This window comes from Branchiostoma belcheri, unplaced genomic scaffold (assembly GCF_001625305.1).
Source record: "Branchiostoma belcheri isolate BF01 breed outbred unplaced genomic scaffold, Haploidv18h27 scaffold379, whole genome shotgun sequence".
NCBI lineage: Eukaryota > Metazoa > Chordata > Leptocardii > Amphioxiformes > Branchiostomatidae > Branchiostoma > Branchiostoma belcheri.
Genome location: NW_017803997.1, coordinates 31,357 through 43,720, shown reverse-complemented (window position 1 = coordinate 43,720; position 12,364 = coordinate 31,357). Strand labels below are relative to the sequence as shown.

General features: G+C 40.8%; 2 protein-coding genes across 3 annotated transcripts in view; both read left to right on the top strand.

The window, feature by feature from the left end:
• Positions 1-667, top strand: part of LOC109476451 — an 8,313-nt gene extending 7,646 nt beyond the window's left edge. Inside the window, exon 5 of the mRNA XM_019777382.1 lies at positions 659-667. Coding sequence (XP_019632941.1) covers positions 659-667 — 9 coding nt within the window. The remainder of the gene's footprint in view (positions 1-658) is intronic.
• Positions 668-3,205: 2,538 nt separating this feature from the next.
• Positions 3,206-12,220, top strand: LOC109476455. 2 transcript variants are annotated; one of them, XM_019777389.1, is made up of 6 exons: positions 3,206-3,253; positions 4,746-5,509; positions 5,850-5,953; positions 6,559-6,621; positions 7,248-7,354; positions 7,624-12,220. In XM_019777389.1, the coding sequence occupies exons 2-6, from the start codon at positions 4,781-4,783 to the stop codon at positions 11,259-11,261; spliced, it is 4,641 nt and encodes a 1,546-aa protein (XP_019632948.1). In that variant the 5' UTR covers positions 3,206-3,253; positions 4,746-4,780; the 3' UTR covers positions 11,262-12,220. The 2 variants fall into 2 exon arrangements, with proteins under 2 accessions (XP_019632948.1, XP_019632947.1); XM_019777388.1 differs by having other exon boundaries at positions 6,556-6,621.
• The last annotated feature ends 144 nt before the right edge of the window (positions 12,221-12,364 follow it).

The following is a 12,364-nucleotide window of genomic DNA, read 5'->3' as shown; positions in this document are numbered from 1 at the left end:
ATGTTTCTCGGCTTGGCTTCGTTTCGGATGCTTGTCATGTTCATGTGCTTTTTTTTAAATTGAACAAATGATTTGATATTTCAAAGGTACAGACTAGTTCTAAGCACATTGAATATCTGTATAAGTCGCATATACTCATACTGTAATACACGATTCTTACTTAATCATTGGAGGTGGTACATACCCATCATGATACAGCAATATTATTTATAATTTATTTTATATGATTTTAAAGAATTTATATAATTTATTTATAATATTGATGTATCATGGTTATAAAATACAGCAAGTTGTGCAAAAAATAATTTTTCACCTGCGTTATTTTTTACACATGAATTTTAGAATGCAACGAAAGGTATGATGGTCGCAATATCTGTATGCTAGAATTTGTACTTATAGTGTACAAGTAGAAGTACCCGGTCTCAAAGCCACTATCAATTATGTTGATGAAACGAAACGACTTTCAAACTGTGTTAATGCGTAAGATATGTGTCTTATGTTTCCAGCATAGACAGCATCCAGATTTCTTACGCTCATCATCGTGGCAAAACTGGTTTCTAATGTAAATACTATGTTTTCGTTTTACCGTGTCTGTGTCTGGGCATTACTAACTTTATAGTGTATGGTATAATTGCTGGTTGGTGTTGTTGGATTATAGGTTTTCTAGTGGCTTTCTAAGGTACTGCAGCAGGACATACATTGATATATTGTTTTAAGGTACAGCTGTATGTGTTATTCAGATTATCCCTCTCTTATTCATACTGGCATTTTGAAAATTGCTTCAGAATGGTAGAAAGCAAACAGAGAACATTAAAATAATGTATTATTAAGTATTGGTTGCCTCCGACCATCATGATGCAAAGTTGTTTCTATTTCGCATTTACGATTAATTATGGAGTGATAGCTTCTCTTACTATACAATGTAAAGGTTTCTGTGACTATGCATTTTTGTCACAGTAAAGTACTTTAGAGACATTCATGTGGACAAGTCTGATTCATTTGTATAGATGCATGCCGATATGTGTGTGTCCGCGTGCGTGTGTGTGCGCGCGCGCTTGCGTGTGTGTGTGTGTGTCTGTGTGTGTGTCCGTGTGTGTGTGTGTCCGTGTGTGTGTGTGCGTGTGTGTGTGTGTGTGTGTGTGTGTGTGTGTCTGTGTGTGTGTGTGTGTACAGTGTCGTCGTGTGTGTGGGGGGGGGGGTGCGTGAATCTTAGCATTCCTTCATTCTTTCTGAAACAAATTAACACTTATAGAATGCATGGAAGTATAGGTCAAAAATTATCCCAACGTACTAGACAAGGACAATCTCCAGCAATATTGTCATCCACGTGTGGATTAACAATCAAAGATGGTAGAGGGTTGATAAAACTCGTTCTAGCCACATCCTGATCTTCATTATGTATACAGCACTAAAAAGAATAATGAGTCAGCATACCGAGACATTTTTACAATACTTACCTGAAACAAAGTCATAAAAACATTGACCTTTGGATCCGCCCGATCCCAAAACAGGGTTCTTTAAAAAAAAGGCTTTAAAGTAAGACCCCATTCCACTACAATGGCGCTCCCACGTCTCTCTCTCTCTCTTTCTCTCTCTCTGTGACCTGAAATCGGCCAGAGCGCGGAGAGATCACCTTAATGTCACCATACGATTGCCGTCACCCAGACGACTGTTTGCTAAAGGTTCATAACATCGCCGTGAGGGCGCCGAGAACGGCAATCGAGCTATGACAGCAATGAGAGCGCACAAAAGCCAAACATCAATTTACATTGAAAACAATGGCGACGTCGGCTCTCTCAGCGCTCCAACCAATTTCAGATCGCAGATATAGCACCATGAGAGTACAGTCTTAGTGGAATGGAGGTCTAACACCCTTGATTTTACAGTTTAAATATAATGCCGGATGTACAAGAATGATTTCAAAAACAATAAAATGCACAGAACGTAACAAATTGTGTCTGCGTCTATCCAGTGAAACATTTGCACCTACATTATAGGCATCAAGATGATTTAAAATATTAAGGCCTGTAATGTGGCATTTATTACCTAAGGTTAGCGTATCTAAGCACCGGAATACCTGAATCATTTAAGCTCGACTCAATATTAGCCCCACGGACCCAAAGGACCAAACGACGGCACTAGCCACAGGGAGTGCTGAAAGAAGTAGCAAGGGCGTACCTAGTCATTTTGCATGTTTGAATCGTAACCTTAAGGTCTCATTCCGGTATTCTTCCGCGTGGGTACTCTAAAGTAGATCGTACTAAAAATTAAATGCGTGTATGGATGTGTGTTTATATCCGCCAGAAATTGCATTTTAGCTAAGTCAGTTGGCGTAAACCGCTTGTGATATGAGAGGTTGTTTGTATGTGCTAAAATTAGTGGGTAAGTGTTGACATCCGCGCGACAGGTCGGATGTTTACACGCTGTTGTGATGGGTAATGCGGTCAGGAGGTAGCAGCGCTGGAGGACCTCTGGCGGAGAGTGGCCAGGTGCAGTTTATAAATAAATAAAAAGAGATTGTTGGGTTAGATCTGGTTGGGAATTTTTTGACGTAATGTAGGGCCATTGTGCTCAAAATTGATTGGATAGACTAGATGGCTGTCATTCAAATTATTTGGTTTTGGCCTATGTAAAGTTACGTATTTTGCCATAGGCGGCTATAGTTAACAAAAACTCACGAATGAGACCTTAATGATCCATTTAGTATTACTTGGCGACACCATGTAGCGACATGGACTTATATTCTGACTACTTGTAAGAATTATCTCGTTGTATACCCAGCCAACAGTGTATACATACATGACATGCTCCTGTCTCAAAGGGTACATGTAGCTTAGACGTAGACTTGAAGGTAGCTATATTTCCATAGAATCATTCATGTTGATATTATAAATATCTAACCACAGAACCCATCACAAACTGCAAGGAATATAGGGAAGACATAACTACCATTCCAATTGACTCAAACTATGTGTCCACACACTTTACACAGGAAGCTTGTCTGTGATCTTGATAGGCTTTGGGTGTAAACATATCAGGTAACGGGTGACCTTTAAGCCGTTGGTGACCTTTGTTGCGTTCCAGACGAGTACCAGGTAACAAAGACTGTTGACATTAGCATGACGCAACGGAAAGTTCCGGCAATGACGTAGCGGAAAGTCCCACCAAAAGCAGAAGAAAACCCCAGTCACCACCTAGGCCTGTAGCAGGAACAGGTCTCTATGCAGGTTCCAGCGGAGTCTCAGACATCCAGGTAAGCATTAGACAAGTCTGACGGCACTGATAGGTAACTAGGTAATCTGTGTCATGAAACCTGACTTATAATCGTACCAAAACCCCGCAAATCTAGCTGAATGTCTGAACGGGTTGCAATAGATTAGAGTTTAATAAACAGTAGTGTCATTCACGGTTCTGGATAATCTCTAAGTAACAAGGATAGCAGATTTGCCCCAGACAGGGTTCTGAATACGCGTAGACTATCCAGAGCAAAGTTCTGCATAAAGCAGGGTTCTAGGTACAACAGTGACCCAATGTTCGCGGTCTAGTAAACTTCGCCAGCCGATGGTCCCTAAAATTCAGTAATAGATCGGTAGTACTATTATTAGCCCTTGTCCGGCTGGCATTCCTGGCACAATAGTTTTCAATAATTTCATGTTTTAAATAGATCATAGATCCCAAAATCGTTTGCCCTGCAGTGGCATAGTTACTTCCGCATTTGTTGCATTTCGCTGCGGTGTGATGCGAGAAATACCCCCAAATTGTACCTAAATAGTATACAGGATGTTATATAGATGGTACTGTATGTGCAGAACAACAATTGTTGTGCTCCGCCGTTAATTTTAACTTGCAGACTGGACTCCCTCTTTGGTCCTGCTGTAGTCCAATGTTTATTTTACGGCCAGAAACTGGGTCGGTACCTCTTTCACTTTCAGCTCTCACTGAAGCATGTTGACATAACGTCAGAGTCCTAATACCTGAGCCACTGTCGCTGTAAACAGTAATTTCTTGGAAGTTGTATCCGGGTGGGGACTTCCTGGTGCTGTTGTTTATTCGTAAGGACACGGGATCATATCTGGCGTAAATATCTTTGATCCATTTTTCTTTTACTTTGAAATTTACTGACTATAATTTCGTACCTCATAGTCTAGTCAAATCTATCTGTAATAACATGTACCAACCATTACAAGGCCATTTTCATACAGTATACAGACTGCAATTTTATATCATGCCTCCTGCTGTGTGTGTAAGGGCCTGGGATTTGTGTGTTCCTTTTTTTATTGTTCTATTATGTCCTCTAAGACGTTCTAATGGTACATGAAAAAACTGTATCAGACGGTTATTACCCAATTTGAAACCACTTAATACATTCTTTTGATACCATAATTGAATAACTGATGAATTATTGTAGAACAACATTGGGAACATGTTGGTTGTGCAGAAGTGTAATGACCAATTTAAAATTTAGATCCACCCAGTATTTCTTTTTCAACTGCAACACTTGTTTTCTAAATTCCCACCGATGAGTAAAAAAAAAACACTGCAGTGTAAAATAATGCCACATTAAGGAAATTTTGGTGGGACATGACGTCTTCCACGGTTTACAAAAGAGAAGTCAAACCCTTCAGACATAGTTTTAGACATAGTTATAGTCTGTTTCGATATTGTTGTATGTTTATGACTTGCAATTAGCCCCCGGGCAAGAGTTTGCAATAAACTAAACTTCTCATTAGTAAATCTGTCCCCAGGTGCACAAAAGTCAATCATCGGAGCAAAGGAAGACATGTCTGAGACCGACAGGACTAGCTTAGCAGACAAGGTGCAGAACTTGGAGTTGTGCCTCAGGAGTCACCACGGACAAGAAGTGAACTATGGGCGGGCACTTCGAGAAGCTATTATTGCCAATGATCACTTTACTGAGATAGAAGTCCTGAAAAGTCTTGGAGACCTACATCTACGGAAAGGCAAACTTGCTCGACATTCAGCAGAATTTGACAAGGCTTCTGCGCTCTATAGTGCTGCATTGATGCGTCTTAAAGATAAAAATATACTAGAAACACTTAAACATCGTTTAGATTACATGACCAATCTCTCCATGAAACTGTTCCAATTGTACATTCCCCAGTTTCTGTATTTCGAACCGGATTATTGGGGCACTCCTGACCAAAATTGTGTAAGAGTAGCAGAAATCTGTGTCAGAATCGACCAAAAGGTAGCAAAACAAGACTTTCTGTCTGCTGAGGACACATACACACAAGAACTAGTAGCTGCCATCACAAAAGGAGACGTCTTCGTGGAACAAGAGATCCTAAAATCACTTGGGGATTTGTACCTCGCAGAGGGAAAGGAAACTTGTCAAAAAGCACAACTCATCAAGGCTGGCACAATGTACAACAAGGCCCTGTTCATAGAGATTCTGCTCAAAGGTATGGGTCACGCAGCCCGACCTGAGGTAGAAGAGACTTTACACCATCGCATTAGGTACACGAATAAAGTCTGGGAAGCAAAAAGTGTGAGTAGAATGTATTAATATATTTTCAAACCAAAGAGGCAGTGCTCGTGTAATCTTAAATTAATCAAGCAACTTGATAAAATTACCATGATCAAGCTTCCTTATTATTCCGATGACTTATTTGTAATATATGTAATGTCGAACCTGAAAGTGATTAATGACTATGTATACAATTATCTTTGGTCAATCACCAACCTAAATGTAAGCATGCATTCCGAGTAATTCCGAAGGATAAGCCTTAGATTTTTTTTTTGCTACAAAAACAATGTAGAGACACATAACACGAAAACTATTTACAAAGATAGGAACACTCATTAATACATCTGGTTGGATTTTGCAGCGGCCGTTGCGAGATACACCGAACAGAGAAGAAAGCAGCCAAACCATAGAGCAAATACTGAAGAAACATTCAAAACCTGCCAGCGATCGACAAACCTCAGGGAGGTAAGAATCTGGCACATTGTGACGGTACTGGCAGCCCTCACACACACACACACACACACACACACACACACGCGCGCGCATACACATACACACACACCACACGACACACACACACCACGACACACATACACCACACTGCACACACGTACACATATACACACCACACTACACACACATGTACACACACATACACGCACACACACATGCACACCACACTACACACACACATACAGTACACACACACACACACACACACACACACACACAAACATACACCACACTACACACGCACACAATTATACACAAACCAGGACACACATCCATGTATTACGTAATATATATACATATACAAATACACAGAAACATATGATACACGCACATAAATGTTGGGAAAAATAGTTACCACATAATCTCTCACACACACACATACTCTCTTTCGCATGCATACGCACATGCACATGCACACACACATATTTGACTGGAGGATATCTTGAAATTTAGAAATAAATACCATTGCAATAACCTCCAGCGCAACCCACCGGCTTCCATTGAATGTTATCACATAAGCCACATCCAATATTTATCAAGAATCTTGTTTGTAGCAGCATCCAGGAAAGCAGAACAGATGTAGCCGCTGCTGCTGTTGAGGACAATACAGACCCGAACTGGTGAGAATTATTGTTATGGCTTCATCAACACCACGTAGTGGTGTGGTGAAGACATATTGTTTTTCATACAGGCTTTGGAATGGTTTTATATGGGCTTTTGGGCTGTGCTATAGGAAATCTACTATAGCAATGTGTGTTACAGTGCACATGTGTGTTGCCATTTTTTTAACTGGACCATGCATTATAATATAATGTGTAATCACTAAATGGATTGATGCTGAATTAACTGGACCGTAACATAATTTGGGATCACTAGAAGTCATTCTTAAAGAGGGGAAGCATTTGTTTTGTAAATTAAGTATAGGACAAGGCTGAGTGAGGATGGGGGATAGGTCCATTTTGGTACAGGGTGTGTGCTCAAGCCACGGGGGATGTGGTGAAGCAAAAAGCTGCCTTTCTAGTTTGAAACGATATTTCAGTCATTCTTTATTTAACTATATTTCATTGTATACGATTTCAGCGGACTTTGCATTTTGACAATGCATTTTCTAAGATGCCTAGTCTAACAATAATCTATGTTGTAACTTCAAAAGTACGCCTTGAGATACATAGTCAATATGTCAAAAGATCACGAAAGTCCTGTAATTTAAGCAAAGCAAAGACCTGGCCTGACTTCTGTTTTCTAGTCAGCATCAAGACTACCTGAACAAGGGGGACGCATCCCTTGTAACAAAAGACCTGGACTCGGCAGAGAAGCACTTTGCAGGTGCACTTAGGGTTGCACATGTAAGAGGTAAGAGGAAAACTCAGTAAAATTGTGCCCTATTTCTTTCAGTTCACATATTGTCTACCTTTGGTTTTTTAGCCTTTCTTTTTAAGTTATTATTTTTAACTATTTTTCCATTCAATTTCATCAATGAGCTTTTATTACCTGAAAGGTGATGAAATTTGATATAGGTTTGTCGACGTTTTGCAAATTTGTCAGTCCTAGAAACCCACCATTACCAAAACATGGCTCTCCAACTACTTAGAGACTGGCCAAATTTTTTTCTGTATGTTTAGACCCCACAGCCAAGCAGTACCAGACGGAGGTGGAGCCCCTGTGCAAGCTGGGTGATGTCTACTGTAAGCGAGGTCAGCAGACAGGGGACGGGGGAGACTTCGTCAAAGCAGCAGCACTCTACAATGCAGCTATAGTCAGGTCAATAGACGAAGCTGTTAATGGTAAGATAAGAATAGCAATCACCAATACAGAAAAGGCGTTTGTTAGACATGCCTTGGGTATCCATGAATCTGTCACTCCAGACAACAGTGCTAAACACAAACAAATGCTGAAGGAAATACGGGACCAGATCAAGCTGGAGATGGAAACCATTGACCAGCAGCTGGATCCCTATGTACATAATGCAGATGACTCGTGTGTCAAAGAGACAGAGGCAAAGCGAGCTCAGGCTGTCAGGCAGTTGTTTGAAAGAATTGCAGCAGATAGGAAGGAGTTCATCAGTCTACTTGTAGAAGAGTGTATGACAGTAATAGGCCCCCCTCCTTGTAAGCATTCCCTGATGGGTTTGGGTTCTCAGGCCACAGGGCTGGTAACTCCATACTCAGACCTGGAATTTGCCATTTTGGTAGAAGACGAAAGTGAAGAGTCCCTTGCGTATTTCCGCAAACTCACCCATTTTTTACATCTCAAGGTGGTCAACCTGGGTGAAACCATTCTCCCAGCTTTGGGAATAAAATCTCTCAATGACTTCAACTCCAAAAAAACCCGTGACAGTTGGTACCACGACTCAGTTACACCACGTGGGTTTGCATTTGACGGCTCCATGCCGAAAGCAAGCAAGACTCCACTGGGCAGGCAGGGAACAAACACTGAACCACCCAGTGAACTCATCCGTACGCCAGGAAACATGGCCTCAATGTTACAAAATGATGTCACAATGTATCTGGAAAAAGGTTACCACCTTTCTACTGTCTTGAGAAACCCATGTCTGATATCAGGGGACCAGAATTTGTTTGACATATACATGGGCATCACTGTTAAGATACTTCAAGCTAATGGGGGCAAAATGGCTATTGAACTGGCACAGGACACACTGATGGAAAACATTAAACGATTCAACGACACGGGAACAGTCAAAGCACAGATCATGGATGTAAAAAAGGGACTGTATCGCTTCCCAGCTTTGGCAGTAGACTGCTTGGCACTAACTTCAGGTGTCATGCCTACAACGGTTTGGGAGACTATAGACGAAATGAAGATGAACAAAGTTGTCAGTGCTGAAAATGCACATCATCTAGCTGTGCTGGTTAGCATCTCAGCAGAACTCAGACTCAGAACGTACATTGCAAACGGTGGGCAGAAGGAAAACTTGTCAGCTTTGGCCTCTATGAAATCAGTGTTTGGTGAAAAGGAGTTGCCGGTACAGAGCAAGGATGAATCGCAACAAAATGCAGTGACGCAGGTTTTCTATCTATCGAATGAAAAACAGTTATTCCGATACTACTACACTGCATTGCCCCTTAAAGCATTTCTGTCCAAATTGAAAGAAATGAAGACAGTCAACTCTATACCTGAGTTGTATGATTCCTCCTCTGACATCCAAGCAAGGATGTACTTTGAGCTATGTGAATACAAGCAGGCCATCGAGCTTCTAGACAAGGCCTTAAGTGAGGATGTGGCCACTGATAGAACGATTCTCTTGCACTTGTTGGGAAATGCTTGGCAAAAGCTTGGCGACCATCAGAAAGCGATTCGTTACCAAAAAGAAGCCCTAGATAGGACAAAGAAAATCTATGGGGATGGCGCAGCACAAACTGATATCGCCAAGCTACTGTACTGCATTGGGTCAGTTTGTGAAAGGGCGAGTGACTACGAGGAAGCGGTCTCTTACTATGACCAGGCACTGCAGATGTTTTGGCAAGTATACGGTAGAAGTACCGCGCATAGTAATATTGCAACCACTCTCAACAGACTGGGGACACTTTGGGAAAGAATGGGAGATCCCAAGAAGGCAATCCATTATGCAACACAAGCACTGCAGATGGAGAAGACTATCTGCAGTCCGAATACCACACATCTTGACATTGCAATACCATTGAACACCCTTGGATGTGCCTTCCACAGTCTTGGTAATTACATAAAGTCACTCGCCTATCTAGAACAGGCACTGCAGATGACAAGGAGTCTTTATGGCCAATATGCAGTTCATCCTAACATTGCTCTGTCACTTAGCATTTTAGGGAAGAACTGGCGTGAACTTCGAGACAGCGAGAGGGCTATCGTATACCTTGAACAGGCACTTCAGATGTGTAGGAATATCTATGGTGAGGATACAGCACATCCTGACATTGCCAATATATTTACAACAATGGGCATGGCATTGCATGACCTTGGTGAATATAGACGGGCAAGAAGCAACCATGATCAGGCACTGCAGATGTTCAAAAATGTTTACGGTCAGACAAAACCACACCCTGAAACTGCCACTGCATTAAACAACTTGGGGTTAATCTGGTACAATCTGGGTGATTACAAAAAAGCAATCAGCTACTATGACAAGGCATTACACATGTACAGGTGTGTCTATGGTGAGGGCAAAGCACATTTTAATATTGCCACATCTCTTAATAACCTGGGGCAAGTCTGGGATGCGATGGGGAATCACAGAAAAGGTATCGAGTACTTTGAACAGGCATTGGAAATGTGTCGTACTATCGTTGGTAAGGGTTCAGAGCATCCTCTTATTGCAGATATACATAACAACCTGGGGGCAGCCTGGAACAATTTGAATGGTTACACAAACGCGATCGCTCACTATGAAAGCGCTTTAAAAATTTACAGAAGTATCCATGGCCCAAGCAAAGCACATCCTGATATCGCTATGTCTCTGGGCAATCTGGGGACAGTCTGGGGTAACTGTTATGGTGATTACAGACAAGCTATTAGCTACCATGAGCAGGCACTGCATATGTACAGGAGTATCCATGGTCAGACTGCAACACATGCTAAGATTGCCACTTCGCTCAACAACCTAGGGGATGCCTGGATTCACTTAGGTGAAACCAGGAAAGGTATAAGCTACTTTGAACAGGCTCTGAAGATGTATAGGAGTGGTCAGACTAAGGCAAATCAAAACGTAGCCACAGTGCTCTTTAATTTGGGGAAGGCCTGGATGGACCTTGGTGAAAACAGGAAATCAGTCGACTACCTCGAACAGGCACTGTTGTTGTACAGGGGCATTTACGGTCAGGCCACACCACATCCAGACGTTGCCCTCTTATTGGCGACCATGGCACGCGTCTGGCTCAACTTAGCTGATCGTAGGAAAGCTATCAGGCACCACGAACAGGCATTACAGATGTACAGGAGTATCCATGGTCAAAGAACGCCACACCCTGACATCGCCAACATCCTAACCGACCTAGGGGTAGCCTGGTGTGGTCTTGGTGATCACAAGACAGCAAATAGCTACTACGAAGAGGCACTGCAGATGTTCAGGCGTATACATGGTCAGGGAAAAGCACATCTTCACATTGCCAATTTACTTACTAACATGGGGGCAAACATGGCCTTTCTTGGTTGTGAAACAGAAGCTTTGAGATTGTACGAAGAAGCATCAATTATGACAGTGAAGCTTGAGCCATCAGACATAAGGAACTCATTAATGAAACAGATTGAAGAGAACCTGAAAATATAGAATATTTTCCCTCTACGCCAAAATACGTCAGACAAAATATAACAACCATGATCTGAAGTATCAAATGAATGTATGTTTATTTTTTAACTACTTAGTTATGTTGTATAGCTCATGGATCGTTTGAAATGAAAGCTTCTACATGTGATTTTTTTGCCTTGACATTCCTTATTGTTTCATTTATAAGAATGTTAGAGAATGTAGAGTACCATGTATCAAAATATTTTGAGTCATTTAGAGAGTTTTCCATTATGTGTAAATAATGTGCCTCACTTATTATGTGCAGATGCTAATTTACAACTATACTGTATCTTAACAAAGTTAAAAAGTAAATAGATATGTACATGGTCCTAAATAAAAAATAATAATAATAATATTTTTCTTTGGCATTAAAGCTTGAGCCATGAGACGGAAGGGACTCATTAATAAAAAAAATCCAAGACAGCCTGGAAAGATAGAATGTCTCCCCTATATGTAAAAAGCCCAATTTATCTCTATGTAAAACTTAATTATCTAAGGCATGTATATTTAACAATATATGCATTTTGTTATCTCGTGTTGCTCAGTCAGAGGGAAATCTACCTCGATTTTTTTCTTCCCTTATTGTTTAATGTACGAGTAGTGTGTGTCCTATACCCCAATACCACATGTATGCAGGCAGGCAAACAAACCAATACGTAAACTATTTCACATTTATATACAATGTACTAGAATAACTTGTAGAGTCGTGTTTTACATTTGTTAAATATAAAAAAAGTACTTAGTGTAAATAATTCGCCTGAGACATTATATACAGAAATTTATAAGAAAAAATGAACATATATGTAAAAAAGTGTAATATAAGTCTTTTTCGTCAAGACCTTCTGGTGGTAAATGCAAACCACATGCTTTTAAGTCAAACGGTTGCATGCTACAGATTTTTATATATATTGTGTGGACTATGTATTTGACAATGTTTAAACACAAGCTTAAGAAAATTCAAACTCTACTACTGGATCGGTTATCGGATTTATTTCCGGACGTTTCGAGTGACATCCATCACTCTTCTTCAGCGTCACAAATGAACAGAGAACCGATTCACTCTTATATACAAGTAACTAGAAAAA

Bases quoted from the DNA above. Each gene is read 5' to 3' on its own strand.
- LOC109476455 (XM_019777388.1), top strand. From the start codon at position 4,781: ATGTCTGAGACCGACAGGACTAGCTTAGCAGACAAGGTGCAGAACTTG. The intron at 6,622-7,247 runs GTGAGAATTATT...TCTGTTTTCTAG, and splicing joins GACAATACAGACCCGAACTG to TCAGCATCAAGACTACCTGA. The intron at 7,355-7,623 runs GTAAGAGGAAAA...CTGTATGTTTAG, and splicing joins TAGGGTTGCACATGTAAGAG to ACCCCACAGCCAAGCAGTAC.